Source organism: Bos indicus, chromosome 15 (genome assembly GCF_029378745.1).
Source record: "Bos indicus isolate NIAB-ARS_2022 breed Sahiwal x Tharparkar chromosome 15, NIAB-ARS_B.indTharparkar_mat_pri_1.0, whole genome shotgun sequence".
Classification (NCBI taxonomy): domain Eukaryota; kingdom Metazoa; phylum Chordata; class Mammalia; order Artiodactyla; family Bovidae; genus Bos; species Bos indicus.
Window position 1 is genome coordinate 1,385,523 of NC_091774.1, and position 17,525 is coordinate 1,403,047.

General features: G+C 36.6%; 1 protein-coding gene and 1 pseudogene across 1 annotated transcript; one reads left to right on the forward strand and one right to left on the reverse strand.

Annotated features, from left to right (window-relative positions):
- The first annotated feature begins 874 nt into the window (after positions 1-874).
- LOC109567831 (olfactory receptor 4S2-like) lies at positions 875-1,809 on the forward strand. Its single transcript, XM_019972846.2, is given in 2 exon segments — positions 875-914; positions 917-1,809. Coding segments are annotated over 2 exon segments (933 nt in total).
- Positions 1,810-9,243: 7,434 nt separating this feature from the next.
- On the reverse strand, positions 9,244-10,175 carry LOC109569591 (olfactory receptor 4P4-like; annotated as a pseudogene).
- Positions 10,176-17,525: the final 7,350 nt, after the last annotated feature.

Consider the following 17,525-nt stretch of genomic DNA (forward strand, 5'->3'; position numbering starts at 1 on the left):
ATTGTTTTCTTTAGTTTCTGCCTCCTTTTCAGGTTTTTATGGCTATTCCAAGCTGAAAGAGTTGTGTTTTTTTTTTAATTATTTCATACTAGAAATAACTCTTTATGTTATAGATGATAGTGAAATTAAAACTTTCTCATTTTGCAAGTGGGATAACGGAAGCCCCATGAAGCTTAACAATTTATCTAGAGGTACAGCTCCAAGATCTCAGAATCAGATTTGCATAATTTTGCTTTCCTTTCTACTATATCACATCACTCTTTACTATAAGAATTTTATATCAAATATGGGAACAAAAACGCATGTATACAAATATCACAGTTTCTTCAGAAGAACCTGCAATGTCATCCAGTCTCAGCTATTTGAACACTCATAGCAGTATTCAGGCAGGAAAATATGGGTGTGTGTGTTTGTGTCAAAAGTAAGATGAACATTTTCAGGATATAGATGTTGTCATATTCCAAAACTCAAAAGTTGTTTCAAATTTCAGTTGAGTGTATTAGACAGGTTAGGAAAGAAGCAAATTGTTAGAAACAGATGAAAGAATCTTTGTGAAACATGAGGGAAGTGAGAGGGTTGGATAGATGTGTGACTTAGAGGATTTACTTTATCTCTTTGGACTTTGTGTCTAAATTTGAATTAATGAAAGGACTATCATCTTGACATAAGATGATTAAACTATGTAGAATATGTGCACTTCCATTTCTTTAGGTATACATGCTAAATGGTGGTAAGTACCCATTTTTTCATTTTTATAGGTTCTGGTTATTCATTTGTTTTGAGTTAGAAATAAATGCTGGTCTTTGTTACATTTTTTCTTTTTCTTTCAGATAATGTAATTGTCTCTTGAGAACTGGCCTGCTAAACTAATTCCATGGAAAAAATAAGCAATGCAACTGAATTTGTTTTCTGGGGTCTTCTCAGAACATAGAGGTTGAAGAAGTGTGTTTTGTGGTGTTTTCTTTCTTCTACACAGTCATTCTTCTGGAAAACCTCCTCATCATACTGACAGTTTGTGTGGGCAACCTTTTCAAGTCTCCTGTGTATTTCTTTCTCAACTACCTGTCTTTTGTGGATATTTGTTACTCTTTGGTCACAGCTTCTAAGATGATTGTGGACATATTAGCCAAGAGGAAAATGATCTCCTATGTGGGGTGCATGTTGCAGTTCTTTGGGGTACATTTCTTTGGTTGTACTGATATCTTCATCCTTACTGTAATGGCCTATGATCGTTACTTGACTATTTGTAAACCCCTACACTATATGACCATCATGGATGGAAGCAGATGCAATAAAATCCTGCTGGGAACTTGGATAGATATGTTCTTACACTCCATCATCCAAGTGTCTCTGGTAGTCCAACTACCATCTTGTGGACCCAATGAGATTGTTCACTACTTTTGCGATGTTCACCCTGTGCTAAAACTCACCTGCACAGTCACATATGTTGTTGGTGTTGTTGTGACAGCCAACAGTGGTACCATTGCTCTGGGGAGCTTTGTCATTTTGCTAATCTCCTATACCATCATCCCGGTGTCCCTGAGAAAGCAGTCAGCAGAAGGCAGGTGCAAAGCTCTCTCCACCTGTGGCTCCCACATCACCGTGGTCATGATCTTTTTTGGTCCTTGTACTTTCATGTATATCCGTCCTGATACTACCTTTTCAGAGATTAAGGTGGTGGCTGTGTTTTATACCATCATCACCCCCATGTTAAACCCCCTGATTTATACACTGAGAAATGCAGAAGTAAAAAATGCAACGAAGAAACTGTGGGGCAGGAGAGTTTTCTGGGAGGCTAATGGGAAATAGTAAAAAGTGACAGTCCAAGGTGGATGATCTCAAAGTTTCTCATCTGCACAGTGAAGACAATAATAATGATCTCACAGGATGTCTTGAGGGGAACAAATAAGAGAATAACACATTCTACAGAAGCAAGTTATTATTTATCATTATGATTATATTTGTTCTAATATTTCATAATCATAATTTTCTGAAATATCTAGAACAAAGAAATCCTATCAAACTCAGAAATTTAGCATGGTCAGACTTTGCCCTTTTCATTTTTTTTTTTTCCTTTTTTTCAATTTTCTTTAAAGAATGAGTTCACCATGGTTGTATTAATACTTAAGACTATTTTCTAGTGTTTGGATTTATGATTCTTACATAATGAACATTTGATATGTGTATGTTGTTTGAATGAAAGGATTCAGGAAAAATGACCAAAATCTGAGTTAAGGAATTCTGGTACAAATCCTCCAAAACAGCAAAACTAAACCTTGTAAGGTTTGGATGGGAGGGTTTGTGGGCAGAATGTCAGAGATAAAACACAGACTTAGAAAGCAAAAGACCTGTTACCCTCTGGTTTGGGGGAAAAGCTTTCTTTCTCTAGGACTCATTTTCCTTACTCAAACAGTCTATTGGAAAAAATATATATATTACCCCTAATATCTGGATTTTAACTTTAGCATCCTATTTATATGCTTCTGATAACTGACTCTTGTAGTCTGTAGTCAGCCATCACTATTAATGTAAAGTGATTAACAGGAAACACTTAAAAAAACTGAACAATACCAAAGACATCTGTGATGAATACAAGATTGTGTGTTAATCAAGAGGGTAAATGTAATTTACTGAAATGCATGGTTGGGAAACCATATTTTCTCCAGTGTTTGAACCAAACAGCTTTACTGAAAACAGTGAGCCATTTATCACTGCTTCTTTGACTGGCAAAACCTGATTTCTAGCTGTGGATTCTAGAGAGAGTCATTCTGGACAAACAAATGTACCTTTCTTATGTAAACTGGTACTTGCCCTAATAACGCATTCCTCTTCTCTTTGCCCTACCTAAGCTTTATTTTTCCACAGCAATAAACCCATCACTGATTATCTCTCTGTCATTTATTTTCATTGTTTTTTCACAAGTCTGATTATTTAAATTACTGTCAATATGTGGACATGTGATTGTGATTTTGGAGTGTGTGTGTGTGTGTGTGTGTGTGGTGTACACATATTATTGATACATTAAGCACTGTACACTGTCAACGCCTTACACAATGATCTCAGCTATTGGAGCACTCATATCTCAGCTTTAAGATGGTAACTAGGCGGTACTCTCCAAACTCTTCTGATCATTTTAATCCTCTTGAGGTGTTTTTGAAAAGACGACAGTATCTATTCTACGAATCTATGATTCAATAGACCAACGTTCGGTTCAGTTCAGTTCAGTCACACAGTCTCTTTACGACCCCAAAGACTGCCACACGCTAGGCTTCCCTGTCCATCACCAACTCCCAGAACTTGCTCAGACTCATATCCATAAAGTCAGTGATACCAGCCAACCATCTCCACCAATGTTAAAGGGTATAAAAAAAAAAAAAACCCTGTATTTTAAACAAGCTCCTCCGGTAATTTTTATACAAGTAGTGACATATCAAAAATTTAGAAACACTGGGACTAGATGATACTTGATCTTAGAGCACAAAAGGGTCTTTGAATCAATCAATTCCAAAGGGTTATATATTCCCATCTGTTCTACTATTTAAAAGGAAACTAAATTTGAACTGAATTTAGAAAATTGTGGAATAAATTAATGTAGTTCATGTATAAATTTTTCCACAATATTCTTTCCTTTATGTTTCTGCATCAAAGACTTGACTACTGAGAGTTATTTATATTGATGATCTGAAGTTCTGAAGAATGTACAAGCTGACAAATTCAATACTCTCAAAGACCTAGAAACAAAACATATTGATGTAGGAGACAGATGGACTCCAATGTAGATGTTTACAGCTGCTCTCCTGTTTACATTTCATGGGGTGAAAAGTGAGCTTCAGGCTGAATACTTAAAACTGTTGGCATTTTCTGAGACAATGGATAGGTGGGCTCCAGTTAAGGCATTTACAGCTTCCTGTTTGCTCTGGGAAATGAAAGTAACAACATAAACAGGGTAAATAGCCAGTGTTTGTCTCTTGTAAGCATCTTAAGAAAATAGTCATGGCAATAGCCAAAGGAATAGTCAAGGCAAGGACAAAGAGTGGCAAAACCTTGTTTGAGTGAAAGATTAAGGGACCTTCCTCCTCTTCTTTGTGAGACAAGGGAGAAATTACGCATGTGCAGGAAGGCTTCATCTGGGTCAAAAGCCAAGTGGTAATGGCAGGCTATAATGAGTCTTATTCTTCCCAGAAGGATCTTCCAAGATCCTTCTTGGTGGGGTGGCGGGGGTGAGGGGGGTGTTTGCTCATCCAGGGGAGTGCCCCAGGTTAGGTCAAGTGTGGAAAAAGAAAGCAGATAATTGGCTAAAGGTAGATAAAACCTGAAAGAACTGACCTATATAAATGACTTAAATACCTCCTTACCGCACTACCCCTCACTCGGAGGGACACCCACACTCTTTATCTCTGAGTGTGTGTCTCAGGCCTTGCTTCTGTCTTAACAAGCAGTTTCTCTATGTACTCTCCCACTTCTTGCTGTGCTACATCTCTAATAATAAACTTTGTATCTTCATTTACAGTTTTTGCCTACATGGCAAAGGAATTTTTCACTGGGGACAGAGATTCAGGGAAAAACAGCTTCTAGCCTCTTAGCCCTAGCTCGTTTGGTGGCTAAGATTCCTGGTTTCCATTCAGGTTGTGTGTGTCTTAGTCACTTAGTCATGCCCAACTCTTGGCAAGCCCATGGACTGTAGTCCTCTGTCCATGGATTCTGCTTGCAAGAATACTGTAGTGGGTTGCTATGCCCTTCTTCAGGGGATCTTCCTAACCCAGGGATCAAACACCGGTATCCTGCATTGCAAGTGGATTCCTTACCATCTGAGCCACCCCAGCCAGGCTACCCAGGTTCAAATCTTGGGCAGGGAATTAAGATCACTCATGATTCTACTGCTCACAGCTGCCTTCTCAAGATCAATATGAAAGGGTATTCAGGTTTGCTGCACTGATTTTATAAACTTCACAGAAGTTTGTCAGAGTCAATCTCAATCACAGGAGCTCAGGGAGACTGCTCATGGGAGTGCCTTATTTTGACAGTGGTCTGATGTATTCAGTTCTTACATGATAACCTGGCTTGTTTTGTGTTTGAAGTACAATACAACTTCATCACTTAATTAAAATCTTACAAGTATTCCTTTTTCTACAAGTTTAGCATATATATACACATATACACATATATATATATATATATACACATATACATATATATATATATATATATATATATATATATATATAATCAGTTCAGTTCAGTCACTCAGTCATATCCGACTCTTTGCGACCCCATGAATCGCAGCATACCAGGCCTCCCTGTCCATCACCAACTCCTGGAGTTCACTCAGACTCACGTCCATCGAGTCAGTGATGCCATCCAGCCATCTCATCCTCTGTCGTTCCCTTCTCCTCCTGCCCCCAGTCCCTCCCAGCATCAGAGTCTTTACCAATGAGTCAACTCTTCGCATGAGGTGGCCAAAGTACTGGAGTTTCAGCTTTAGCATCACTCCTTCCAAAGAAATCCCAGGGCTGATCTCCTTCAGAATGGACTGGTTGGACCTCCTTGCAGTCCAAGGGACTCTCAAGAGTCTTCTCCAACACCACAGTTCAAAAACATCAATTCTTCAGCGCTCAGTCTTCTTCACAGTCCAACTCTCACATCCATACATGACCACAGGAAAAACCATAGCCTTGACTAGACGGACCTTTGTTGGCAAAGTAATGTCTCTGCTTTTGAATATGCTATCCAGGTTGGACATAACTTTCCTCCCAAGGAGTAAGCGTTTTTTAATTTCATGGCTGCAGTCACCATCTGCAGTGATTTTGGAGCCCAAAAAAATAAAGTCTGACACTGTTTCCCCTGTTTCCCCATCTATTTCCCATGAAGTGATGGGACCGGATGCCATGATCTTTGTTTTCTGAATGTTGAGCTTTAAGCCAACATTTTCACTCTCCACCCTCACTTTCATCAAGAGGCTTTTTAGTTCCTCTTCACTTTCTGCCATAAGGGTGGTGTCATCTACATACCTGAGGTTATTGATATTTCTCCCATGCATCGAACCTGGACTGGTGACTCTTTTCATATTTGATATTAAACATGTTTCAATGCCATTCTGCCAAATCATCCCACCCTCTCCCTTTCCCACAGAGTCCAAAAGACAGTTCTATACTGAGACTGAGTTTTACATTCTATATGTGTGATATCTGAGTGTACCACTGACTGTTATGAAAGTACATCAATGCACATAACTCTCTATACTGTGGTGCACTTACCTTGTGGATCTTTATATATATATATATATACACACACTATATATAAATGTATATAATATATATTGTATATATATTATGCATGTGATATAATATATATAATATATATTATATTACTATATATTGTTTTATATATTATATTAATTATAATTATATATGTTATATATTATACATTATATATATTATATTATACTATTATATAATATATTATATATATAATATATATATTGATATATATAATGATATATATCATATATATGGTATATATTATATATTATGATATATATATATATTATATATATATAAAGATCCACAAGGTAAGTGCACCACAGTATAGAGGGTGATGTGCATTGCTGTAGTTTCATAACAGTCAGTGGTACACTCAGATATAACACATATAGAATGTAAAATTCAGTCTCAGTATAGAACAGTCTTTTGGACTCTGTGGGAGAGGGAAAGGGTGGGCTGATTTGTGAGAATGGCATTGAAACATGTTTAATATCATATATGAAAAGAGTCACCAGTCCAGGTTTGATGCACGATACTGGATGCTTGGGGCTAGTGCACTGGGACGACCCAGAGGGATGGTATGGGGAGGGAGGAGGGAGGAGGGTTCAGGATGGGGAACACATGTATACCTGTGGTGGATTCATTTTGATATTTGGCAAAACTAATACAATTATGTAAAGTTTAAAAATAAAATAAAATTAATTTAAAAAAAATTTAAAAAAAAAATTCAGTCTCAGAAGACTAAGATAGAACTTCCATTTTCTTCATTAGAAAAAATAAAACAACATAAGATATATGTGAACCCACCCTGAGGTTTGGAATGAAGCCTGGTCAAGATTGACCTAGATCAACTGAACCCCAGCTGACCCAAAGACACATGAACAAGGATTCTTAATGCTTATTGAATAATCCTTGAGTTTGGAATGGCTTTTTAATCTGACTTATCCAAGAATGGTGTGATCAAACTGTGGGAGTAGGGGTTCTGAGGCATATTACTGAATTAATTTTTTAAAAATTATATTTAGAGTTAGCTAATTGAAAGGAGTAGTATAAAAGGCTAGCTAAAGAGAATGGGAAGGAGATTGGTTATATAAACACAGGACAAATTCTAAATACCTAAGTCTGCAGCAAGTCTCCCTCTCTCTATTTTTCCATGAACAATATGTGGGAAGAGAAGGATATAGTGATAATCACACTTGGGTAGCTTCATTTTCACCCCTCCTTTGTTGATTAATTGCAGAAGAGAGTTAACAACAGGTAAATCCAAGCTATATTCGAACAGATTCTTAAAGCTTTGTCGTCTTCTGCAAAAAAAAAACAATACTGAATTTTCACAATAAGAAAGTGTAATTCATTACTGGAGAAAGTGGCCTAACTAAGCATCAAAGGCAAGCTTATGAAAAATAGACACTTGAATTAGCTGCCCCTGCAGCTATAGACATTTCTGTTCTCCTTTACCTTCCTGAATCCGATAATACACCAGAAAGTAGTCACCACCAGACCTACATCAAAAAGAAACCCTGACTTGCTCTGCTACTGTCTTTTTTTCTCCTTTGCTAGATATTACATTATTTTTCTGCCTCCCTTTATGTTCTAAGATTTCTAAATTTTCAAGCAGAACACATGTCAGGGACTTCTTGGAAGAGAAACACTATTGCTGAAATCTTCAACATATACCTAATTTCTGCATGTGTGTACTTCATTTTAGAGTGCATATTCCTGTTGAACAAGGGACAGTAATTCTTTAAGAGTACACAGTACAATTTCTTAGTGAGATCAATGGCGAAGAAGGTGGAGCACCAGAAGATAAAAGTCTGTGTCTCTCATAGTTGAGAACTTGGTGAACACACCCTCCGAGTCTTAGATGACCCTAGACACCTAAGAGATGTCTGAGATCAGAATCCTGACCTCAGAATTCTCTTTAAAATTCATGAAGATTGAAGATTCTTTTCTAAATTAAGGAAACACCTTAATGTGCCAAAAAATATTTTAGTTTATGCCCCAGTTGTCAGCTGGCTATGCCTGTTTCTTAGTCTAATCACCTTTATTTCTCCGTAGAATGAAAATGAGGGAAAATGAGACAGATTTACCTAGTTTGACTAATGGAAGACACCATCAAAATACATTATTAGCATGATGAGAGCGAGGATTAACAAAATGCATCCCAGGAGCATCCATTTCTTCAGCTATATGCCTTCTTAAGCTCATGACATTTCACAGAATGGGAGATAATCCATGTTGCACATTTACAAAGAACATAAGTTTTACATACTCATGAAGATTGTTTAAATAAAGTGATAAATATGGTCATAGAATTGCATTTATAAAAACGAAAAGAATTGCTCATTGGCAAAACCAATACAATATTGTAAAGTTAAATAAAATAAAATTTAAAAAAATGAATTGCTCATTTTTCAAGACTTTTAATTATCTACAATAAGGTACTAAGTTTTAATTAGAATTTCTGTAAGTATAGCATAAGTAGAATAATTATATGCAATACATTGTTTTAGATGCAGGATTCGTTAATGTAAAAAAAATTAAAGTATTGCAGTGGAAACCTCAAAAAAAAAAAAAAAAAGTGTTTTAAGAAACCTCTGTGAGAGATGTCTCACTCAAGATTATCTGTTTCCTGAAAGAGGTCAGAAAACCCAACCATGCAGTTTTCACAACTTTCCCTGAAAAAAGGTGCTGAAATGCACTCGCCATGTCAGGGAATACAAAGGCCAGAATGTTCCAGAATGTCAGAGCTGGAAAGTACCTGAAGGGCGTCTGATCCACTCCCCTTGTAGGGAGTCTCAGTCAAGTGACAGATGGACAGTGGCTGAGGAGGGCTTCACTCTTCAGGGTTGCAGCTTTGAATGACAGCACACGATCCTTCTGTATCTGTTGTACTTGTCAACATTAATGATTGTGTGGGTAAAACTAGATCCGACAAAGGGCAGGACAGCCAGAGGCTTCATTTTCCTGCAGAGAGTTTATCTCAGCCCCACACTTTCCTCGTGGCATTTTTCATGTCTGTGTTTCTCAGGGTGTAGATGAGAGGGTTGAACATGGGGGCAATCACGGTGTAAAACATGGCAAAGACCTTGTCGTTCCTGACAGAATCAACCATGGGAACATAGGTGAAGATGAGGGGCAAGAAGAACCTGAAGACCACAGTGATGTGTGAACCACAGGTGGAGAGGGCTTTGCAGGCGGACCTTGGATGAGTGAGTCCTTAGGGTGGACAGGATGATGATGTAAGAAATCACCAAGGCAACAAAGGTCAAAATGGACAACACCCCTGTGGTGGTAATGATTGCAATCACCCACAGTCTAGTGTCCATGGAGGTCAGCTTCAGCAAAGGGAATACATCACAGAAATAGTGGTCTATTTGACTGGGGGCACAGAAAGGAAGTCCAATAATAATTAATACTTGAATGATTGAATGGCTAAAGGCTCCCATAGCAGAAGCCATTACAAGGACATAGCACACCTGTCTGTTCATGATGACCATGTAGTGAAGAGGTCTGCAGATGGCAGCATAGCAGTCATATGAACATCTCAGTGGTTCCAAAGAAATGGGCATATGAACATCATATGTACATCTCAGTGGCTCCAAAGAAGTGGGCAGAAAACATCTGGGCCATGCAGCTGTTGTAGGAGATGGTCTTCTGTTGGGCCAGCAAGTCAGTGATCAATTTGGGTGCCACCGTGGAGGTGAAGCAGACATCCATCAAGGGCAGATAGCTGAGGAAAAAGTACGTGGACTGTTCACTGAGGCAGCTTCCCCTGATGGTGAGAAGAATGAGCATGTTCCCTGAGAGAATCTCAATATAGCAAAGTAAAAACAGCACAAAGCAGGCAACTTTCATATGTTCATCAGTAAAAAGCCCCGGTAGGGTAAATTCTGTGACATTTTCATGTCCCATTGCTTCTGTGGGTTTGATTGTTTAGAAGGGTAAGTTAGTATACCTGAAACACACAACTTTTTCAAATTATTTATGTATTTCAAAAGTCATTCATCTAGTCAATAAATATATATTGGTGTTTCCAAATGATACAAACATTATAACTGCTGATAAGGGTACAGAAGTATACAAAATACACACATCTCATCCACACATAAAGTTTATTAGACAAGACATACAGTGACAATAATAGCAAAAAATAATCGACTTATTGAGGTGGAGCCAAGGAGAATGCAGAGTCTGCATCTCCCCACCTTAGGGAACCTAGCTGACAGTGGTGGGGATGTCAACGCCCAAGAAGATGGGAGGAACCTCTGAGTGACTGGAGAATATTAACTCTGGTGAGATCTCCCAGAGGTCCACATTTCAACACCAAGACCTGGCTCTACCCAACTCTCTGCAAACCCCAGTGCTGGAAACCTTGGGCCAAATAATTAGTAAGACAGGAACACAGTCCCATCCAAAAAAAAAAAGGCAAGAAAAAAATATGTTACAGACAAAGGAGCAAGGTAAAAATCTACAAAACCAAATATATAAAGAGAAAATATATTCTTATATTTTTTAAACTACATGAGAAAAAAATTTAGAGTAATGACAGTAAAGATTATCCAAAATCACAAAAAAATAGAGTGCAAACAAAGATTGAGAAAATATAAGAAATGTTCAATAAAAACATATCAGGACTAAGGAAAAGATGTGGAGATGAATGGCACAATAACTGAGATGAAAAGTACTTTAGAAGGAATCAATAGCACAATAACTGAGGCTTAAAAAATGAGTAACTAAGCTGGAAGATAGAATGGTGGAAATGACTACTGAGGAGCAGAATAAACACAAAATGAAAACAATTGAAGACAATCTCAGAGAAATCTGAGACAACACTAAACACACTAACGTTCAAATTTTAGGGGTCTCAGGAAGAAGAAGGAAAAAAGAAAGAGCCTGACAAGATATTTGAAAAGATTATACTTGAAAACTTCTTTAATGTGGGAAAGGAAATGGCCACTCAAGTCTAGGAAGCTCTGACAGTTCCTCCCACCTTGGATAAACTGTAGGAGAAACACACCAAAACAATATTAATTGAAGTAACAAAAAATAAATGCAAAGGAAAAATATTAAAACTGAAAGGGAAAAGCAAAAAACAATGTACAAGAAATCCCCATAAGGCTATCAGCTGATTTTTCAGCAGAAATTCTGCAGCCCAGAAGGGAGTGATAGGATCTATTTAAAGTGATGAAAGAGATAATTCTACAACCAACATTACTTTGCCCAGCAAGGATCTTAGATTTGACAGAGAAATCAAAAGCTTTACTAACAAGCAAAAGCTAAGAGAATTCTGCAACACCAAACTAGGTTTACAACAAATGCTAAAGGAACTTCTCTATTCAGGTGATACCCCATATTAACAAATTAAAGAATAAAAACTCAGCATATTTGAAAGCAGAGACATTACCCTGCTGACAAAGGTCCATCTAGTCAAAGTTATGGTTTTTCCAGTAATCCTGTATGGATGTGATAGTTGGACCATAAAGAAAGCTGAGCACTGCAGAATTCATGCTTTTGAACTGTGGTGTTGAAGAAGACTCTTGAGACTCCCTTGGACTGCAAGGAGATCCAACCAGTCAATCCTAAAGGAAATCAGTCCTGAATATTCATTGGAAGGACTGATGCTAAAGCTGAAACTCCAATACTTTGGCCACTTGATGTGAAGGACTGACTCATTAGAAAAGACCCTTATCCTAGGAAAGATTAAAGGCAAGAGAAGAAAGGGATGACAAAGGATGAGATGGTTGGATGGTATCACCGACTCAGTAGACATGAGTTAGAGTAAGCTCCTGGAGTTGGTGATGGACAGGGAAGCCTGGTGTGCTGCACTCCATGGGATCACAAAGAGCTGGACACAACTGAGTGACTGAACTGACTGAATCATCTCAATAGAAGTAGAAAAAATTTTGACAAAATTCAACACCTACTTATGGTAAAAACTCTTCAGAAAGTGGGCATAGAAGGAACCTACCTCAAGATAATAAAGGCCATCTATGACAAATATAGAGCAAATACCATTCTCAGTGGTGAAAGCATTCCCCTAAAATCATGAACAAGAAAACGCTGTCCACTCTCACCACTATTATTCAACATAGTTTGTGAAGTCCCGGCCATGGCAATCTGAGAAGATAAAGAAAATAATATAAGTTGGAGAAGAAGAAGTAAAAATATGTGTTTGCAGATGACATAATATTACACATAGAAAATCCTAAAGATGTCACCAGAAAACTACTGGAGTTAATCAACAAATGTGGTAAAGTTGAAAGATAGAAAACTAATGCACAGAAATCCCCTGCATTCCTATACACTAACAATGAAAGAGCAGAAAGAAAAAATAAGGAGAAAACCCCATTTACCACTGCAACATAAAGAATAAAATGCCTAGGAATAAACTTATCTAATGAAGCAAAAGACCTATACTCAGAAAACTATAAAACACTGAAATGAAAGAAACCGAAGACGATACAAACAGATGGAGAAATATACTATGTTCTTGGATTGGAAGAATAAATATTGTGAAAATGAATATACTATTCAAATCAATCTATAGATTCAATGAAATCCCTATAAAATTACCAGTAGCATTCTTCATAGAATTAGAACAAAATTTTTTACAATTTGTATGGAAACACAATCTATGGGATCTCAAAGAGTCAGACATGACTGAGTGACTGAACTGAACCACCTGATGGAAGCAAAAAAGACCCCAAATATTCAAAGTAATCTTGTGAAAGAAATACAGAGCTGAGGTATCAAAATCTGTGACTTCAAACTATACTGCAAAGCTAAAGTAATCAAGACAGAATTTTACTGGCACAAAAATAAAAATATAAACAAACATAGACAAATGATACAGGATAGAAGCTCAGAAATAAGCCTACATACCTATAAGCACCTAATGTATGACAAACGAGGCATGAATATACAATGAGAAAAGACAGTCTTTTCATTAATGGTGTTGGGAAAACTGGCCTACTATATCATACCCAAAAATAAAATCAAAATGGACTAAACACCTATTTGTAAAACTGGACACTATACAATTGTTAGAAGAACACATAGGAGAAATACTCTGACGTAAGCAAGATTTTTGACCCACTTCCTAGCTGAGTGAAAAAAAAAAAAAAGGCAAATAGGTCCTAATTAAACTCAAAAGCATTTGTACAGCAAAGGAAACCATAAGCAAGTTGAGAAGATAACATTCAGAATGGGAGAAAACATTTGTAAATGGAGCAACAGACAAAGGATTAATCTCCAAAATATACCAACAGCTCATGGAGTTCAATATCAAAATGCAAATAACCATCAAAAAATGGGCAGAAAACCTAAAGAGACATCTCTCTAAAGAAAACATACAGAAGGTCAAGAGACACATGAAAAGATGTTCAATATCACTAATTATCAGAGAAACAAAAATCAAAACTACAATGAGGTTTCACCTCACAACAGTCAGAATGGCCATTATCAAAAAAATGTACAAACAATAAATGCTGGGGGGAGTGTGGAGAAAAGAATACCTTGTTTCATGGTTAGAGGGAATGTAAGTTGATACAGTCACTGTAGAGAACAGTATGAATATTCCTTAAAGAAACTAACCATAGAACTACAATATGAACAAACAAGCCCACTCCTGGGCATATACCCTGAGAGAACCAGAATTCAAAAAGACACATGTACCCCAGTATTTATTGCAGCATTATTTACAATAGCTAGGGCATGGAAACAGCCTAAATGCCCAATGACAGGTGAGTGGATAAAGAAGATGTGGTACAAATACACAATGGAATATTACTCAGCCATAAAAATGACAAAATAGGGTCATTTGTAGAGATGTGGATAGACCTAGGGTCTGTCAAACAGAATGAAGTGTCAGAAAAGAGAAAAGGAAATATTGCATATTAATAATTATATATGAGAAATCTAGAAAAATGGTACAGATGAACATATTTCCAAGGCAGAAATAGAGACATAGACATAGAGAATGGACATGTGGACACAGTGGAGGAAAATGAAGGTGAAACAAATTGGGGGATTAGGATTGACATATATGCACCACCATGTGTAAAATAGCTAGCTAGCTAGTGGGAACACACTATAAAAGACTGGAAACTCAGCTTGATGCTGTGTGATGACCTAAATGCGTGGGATGGGTAGGTGGAAGGGAGACTCAAGAGAGAGGAAATATATGTATACATATAGCTGGTTCACTTCATTGTGCAGCAGAAACTAACACAACATTGTAAAGCAATTATATTCCAAGAAAAATTAACATGCAATTATGGTAAATTCCTCAGTCTCACATCTACTATGAAGGGCAGAACAAATACAAGATGAAACATTGCAGTGGTGGGGGAGGGGGTTAAGTTTTAGATGAAATTTCAGTATTCTGCCTTAAGAGTGATTTTGCAGTCTCTGGTACATATGAAATAGCATGGAGGCTATTTGTTCTTCAAGGGCAGGAGGATCGCTATGATTCTTAGTCCTCCCCAGTAACTAAATGTATGCTACATTCTGACAGTTTAATAACATCATTAGATTTCAATGAGGCCATAATTTTAAATTTGGAACATCTGGGTGACAATTTCAGAAAGTGTCTTAAGAAACTTTCTCATGAACAGTTTCAAAATGGAGGCCAAGAAAGAGCAAAGAACACATCTCTGGAGAAAGTTTGCTCCATTGTATGGGCTTCTGGTACATTTGGTTTCCTCAGTGGCACAGTGATAAAGAATCCTGCCAATGCAGGAGATGCAAGAGATGCAGGTTTGACCCCTGGGTCAGGAAGATCCCCTGGAGTAGGAAATGGCAACTTGCTCCAGTTTTCTTGCCTAGAAAATTTCACACAGAGAGGAGCTTCGGGGGCTACACTCAATGGGGTTTCAAAGAGTCAAACACGACTGAGCAGCTGAGCAGTACATTTTGTCTTCCAGTAATCAACCCAGTTACACTCCAGCCTAACATAGGAAATTTCATCGTTTTTTTTTTTTCCTTTAGTCCCACTTTCTAGCATTTCCTTTTATGACAGCATCATGAAAGGAATGGCAGACTGCATTCAAAGATTCATTTACACTCAGTGTCTTCCATCACCTTGTGCTTCTTTGAATTGAAACTTAAAAAAAAAAAAAAGTGGCTCATTACATGCTCACAGGACCAAGTCACAGAATATTTTAATTAAAATGAAATTTCTCTTTGGTGCAAAATATAACACTACATCTCTTCCTATATTCAACCTGCTATAAAATATTTCACAAAACTGTTACACTCAAGGTTCCATTTCATAAAAAGATAAAGCTTATGCATTGATACATGTGTTTCTGAAATGTTATAAGAGCAATTGAATACTGCATTTTACTCCATCTGACCTTAAAAGAATGTTGTTTTTTTCTAAATTAATCAATATATTCAGCAATTAAAACAAAAGTTCTGACAATTTTCCTGAATTTGAGAATTTGATTTCAAACTTCAGAAACAGTTAATAACCAACATAGTTAACCTAACTTTTTAAAAGAAAGTACACAAAGGAAAGACATACCTTTCAGAATTGAAGCATATTATAAAACTATGGCAGTTAAAGAGTAACTGCTAAAGACAAATTGCTTCACTTGAACATAGTCAATAAGTAAACATATAAATATGTTGAAATGTAGTCTATGCTTTATTGAAATTTTAAGTTGATGTAAAATAATGAACTTTTCAGTAACTGGGTGTGAGGACTTTGAATTACTTTCTGGAGGAAAAAAAGCACCTCATAGGGCACATAAAAAGATTATATTCCAGATAATTGAAAGATATAAATGTATCAAGCAAAATTAGAAAAAGTGTTTGAAAAATAATTAGAAAGAATTTCTATCATAGTATAGGAAAATTTTTAAAGCAAAGTGCTAAAGCAAATTCATAAAAAATCATATAGTACATTTAAATTTTCTGCATGATAAAATCCCACATGGACAAAATATTTTAAAAAATGGCAAAATGACCACTGTCTCTATGGCTGATTCATGGTGATGTATGGCAAAAACCAATGCAATATTGTAAAGAAAATATTTTCCAATTAAAGACAAATAAATTAGAAGCAGAAAAATAACAAAATTCGATAAATATAAATCCTATAAATCAATACATTCAAGATATATAAGGGGGGAATGAGAGAGTCATTTCCTAGGCAGGTTGATAGGGAGTCTAGGGGTCCCCAAGGAGAGAGGGGTCTGGAATTCTCAAGGAGGAAGAAAGGACAAACTTTTTTTCTTTCTCCACATTCCTTAGGATTATATACCAATAATGTATCCTGCCTAAGGACAGTCTTTGGATTCAACCTTCTGTTATTTTAAAATGTTAATTATGGGAGTATACCTGGTCTTTACAAGGATGTATCTTGCCTGAGGACAGTGTTATCTTAAAATGTAAATTATGGGAGTAGGTCGGAGGAGGTCTTTACAACCTCCAGACATTCTTTGGATTATATAACCTCATTATTAACACTAGCAAGCGGGTACTCTTTCTGCCCCCTTCTGATGCCTATGTCAGAAGCTTTCTCTATCTCCTTTATACTTTAATAAAACTTTATTACACACACACACACACAAAAGATATATAGCCCAGTTTTCTAAAAGAACAATGCATTTCACTGGACAATGCATAGAAAGGAAGCTACTAGTAGCCAATCAGATGTGTATGAAAATACGCAGTCTCCTTAAAATCAGAGTAATGCAGAATAAACAATGAGATGCTATCTCCACTCATCAACTTCATAAAAATAAAAAGTTTGTGCATATAAAATTTTTATGTGAAACCCAGAGCAACTTTCCCTGAAACTACACAAAGACATTCATTGCAGACTTGTCTCCATTCAAAAAAAAAAAAAGAAATGACCTAAATATTTGAAAACAGAATAGAAATAAGATGTCTTATGTTTTTATTAGGAAAATTAGGAAGAAATTTTGATGTTGAATCCATGTGGCACATCTACCATGATATAAATCACTAAGATATATTTTGAATAAAAACATAAAAAAGTACACAGGGATAATCAAAGTATAATACCTGTATGTTAAAAAAACAAAAATCACATCCACTGAATATTGTGCAGTTGTTATCAGAACCTCTGTACTTATAAATTAACATGGGAAAGTGTGGAGGAAAGATTTACTTGTCAGCAACAAAGAGAGAGATGGCCAGAGGGGATTTCGGTGGTAAACAGGATTTTGATTTCTTTATTAAAGAAGCTGTAATATCAGTATTTCTTCCATAATTAAAATTCATTTAAAATCT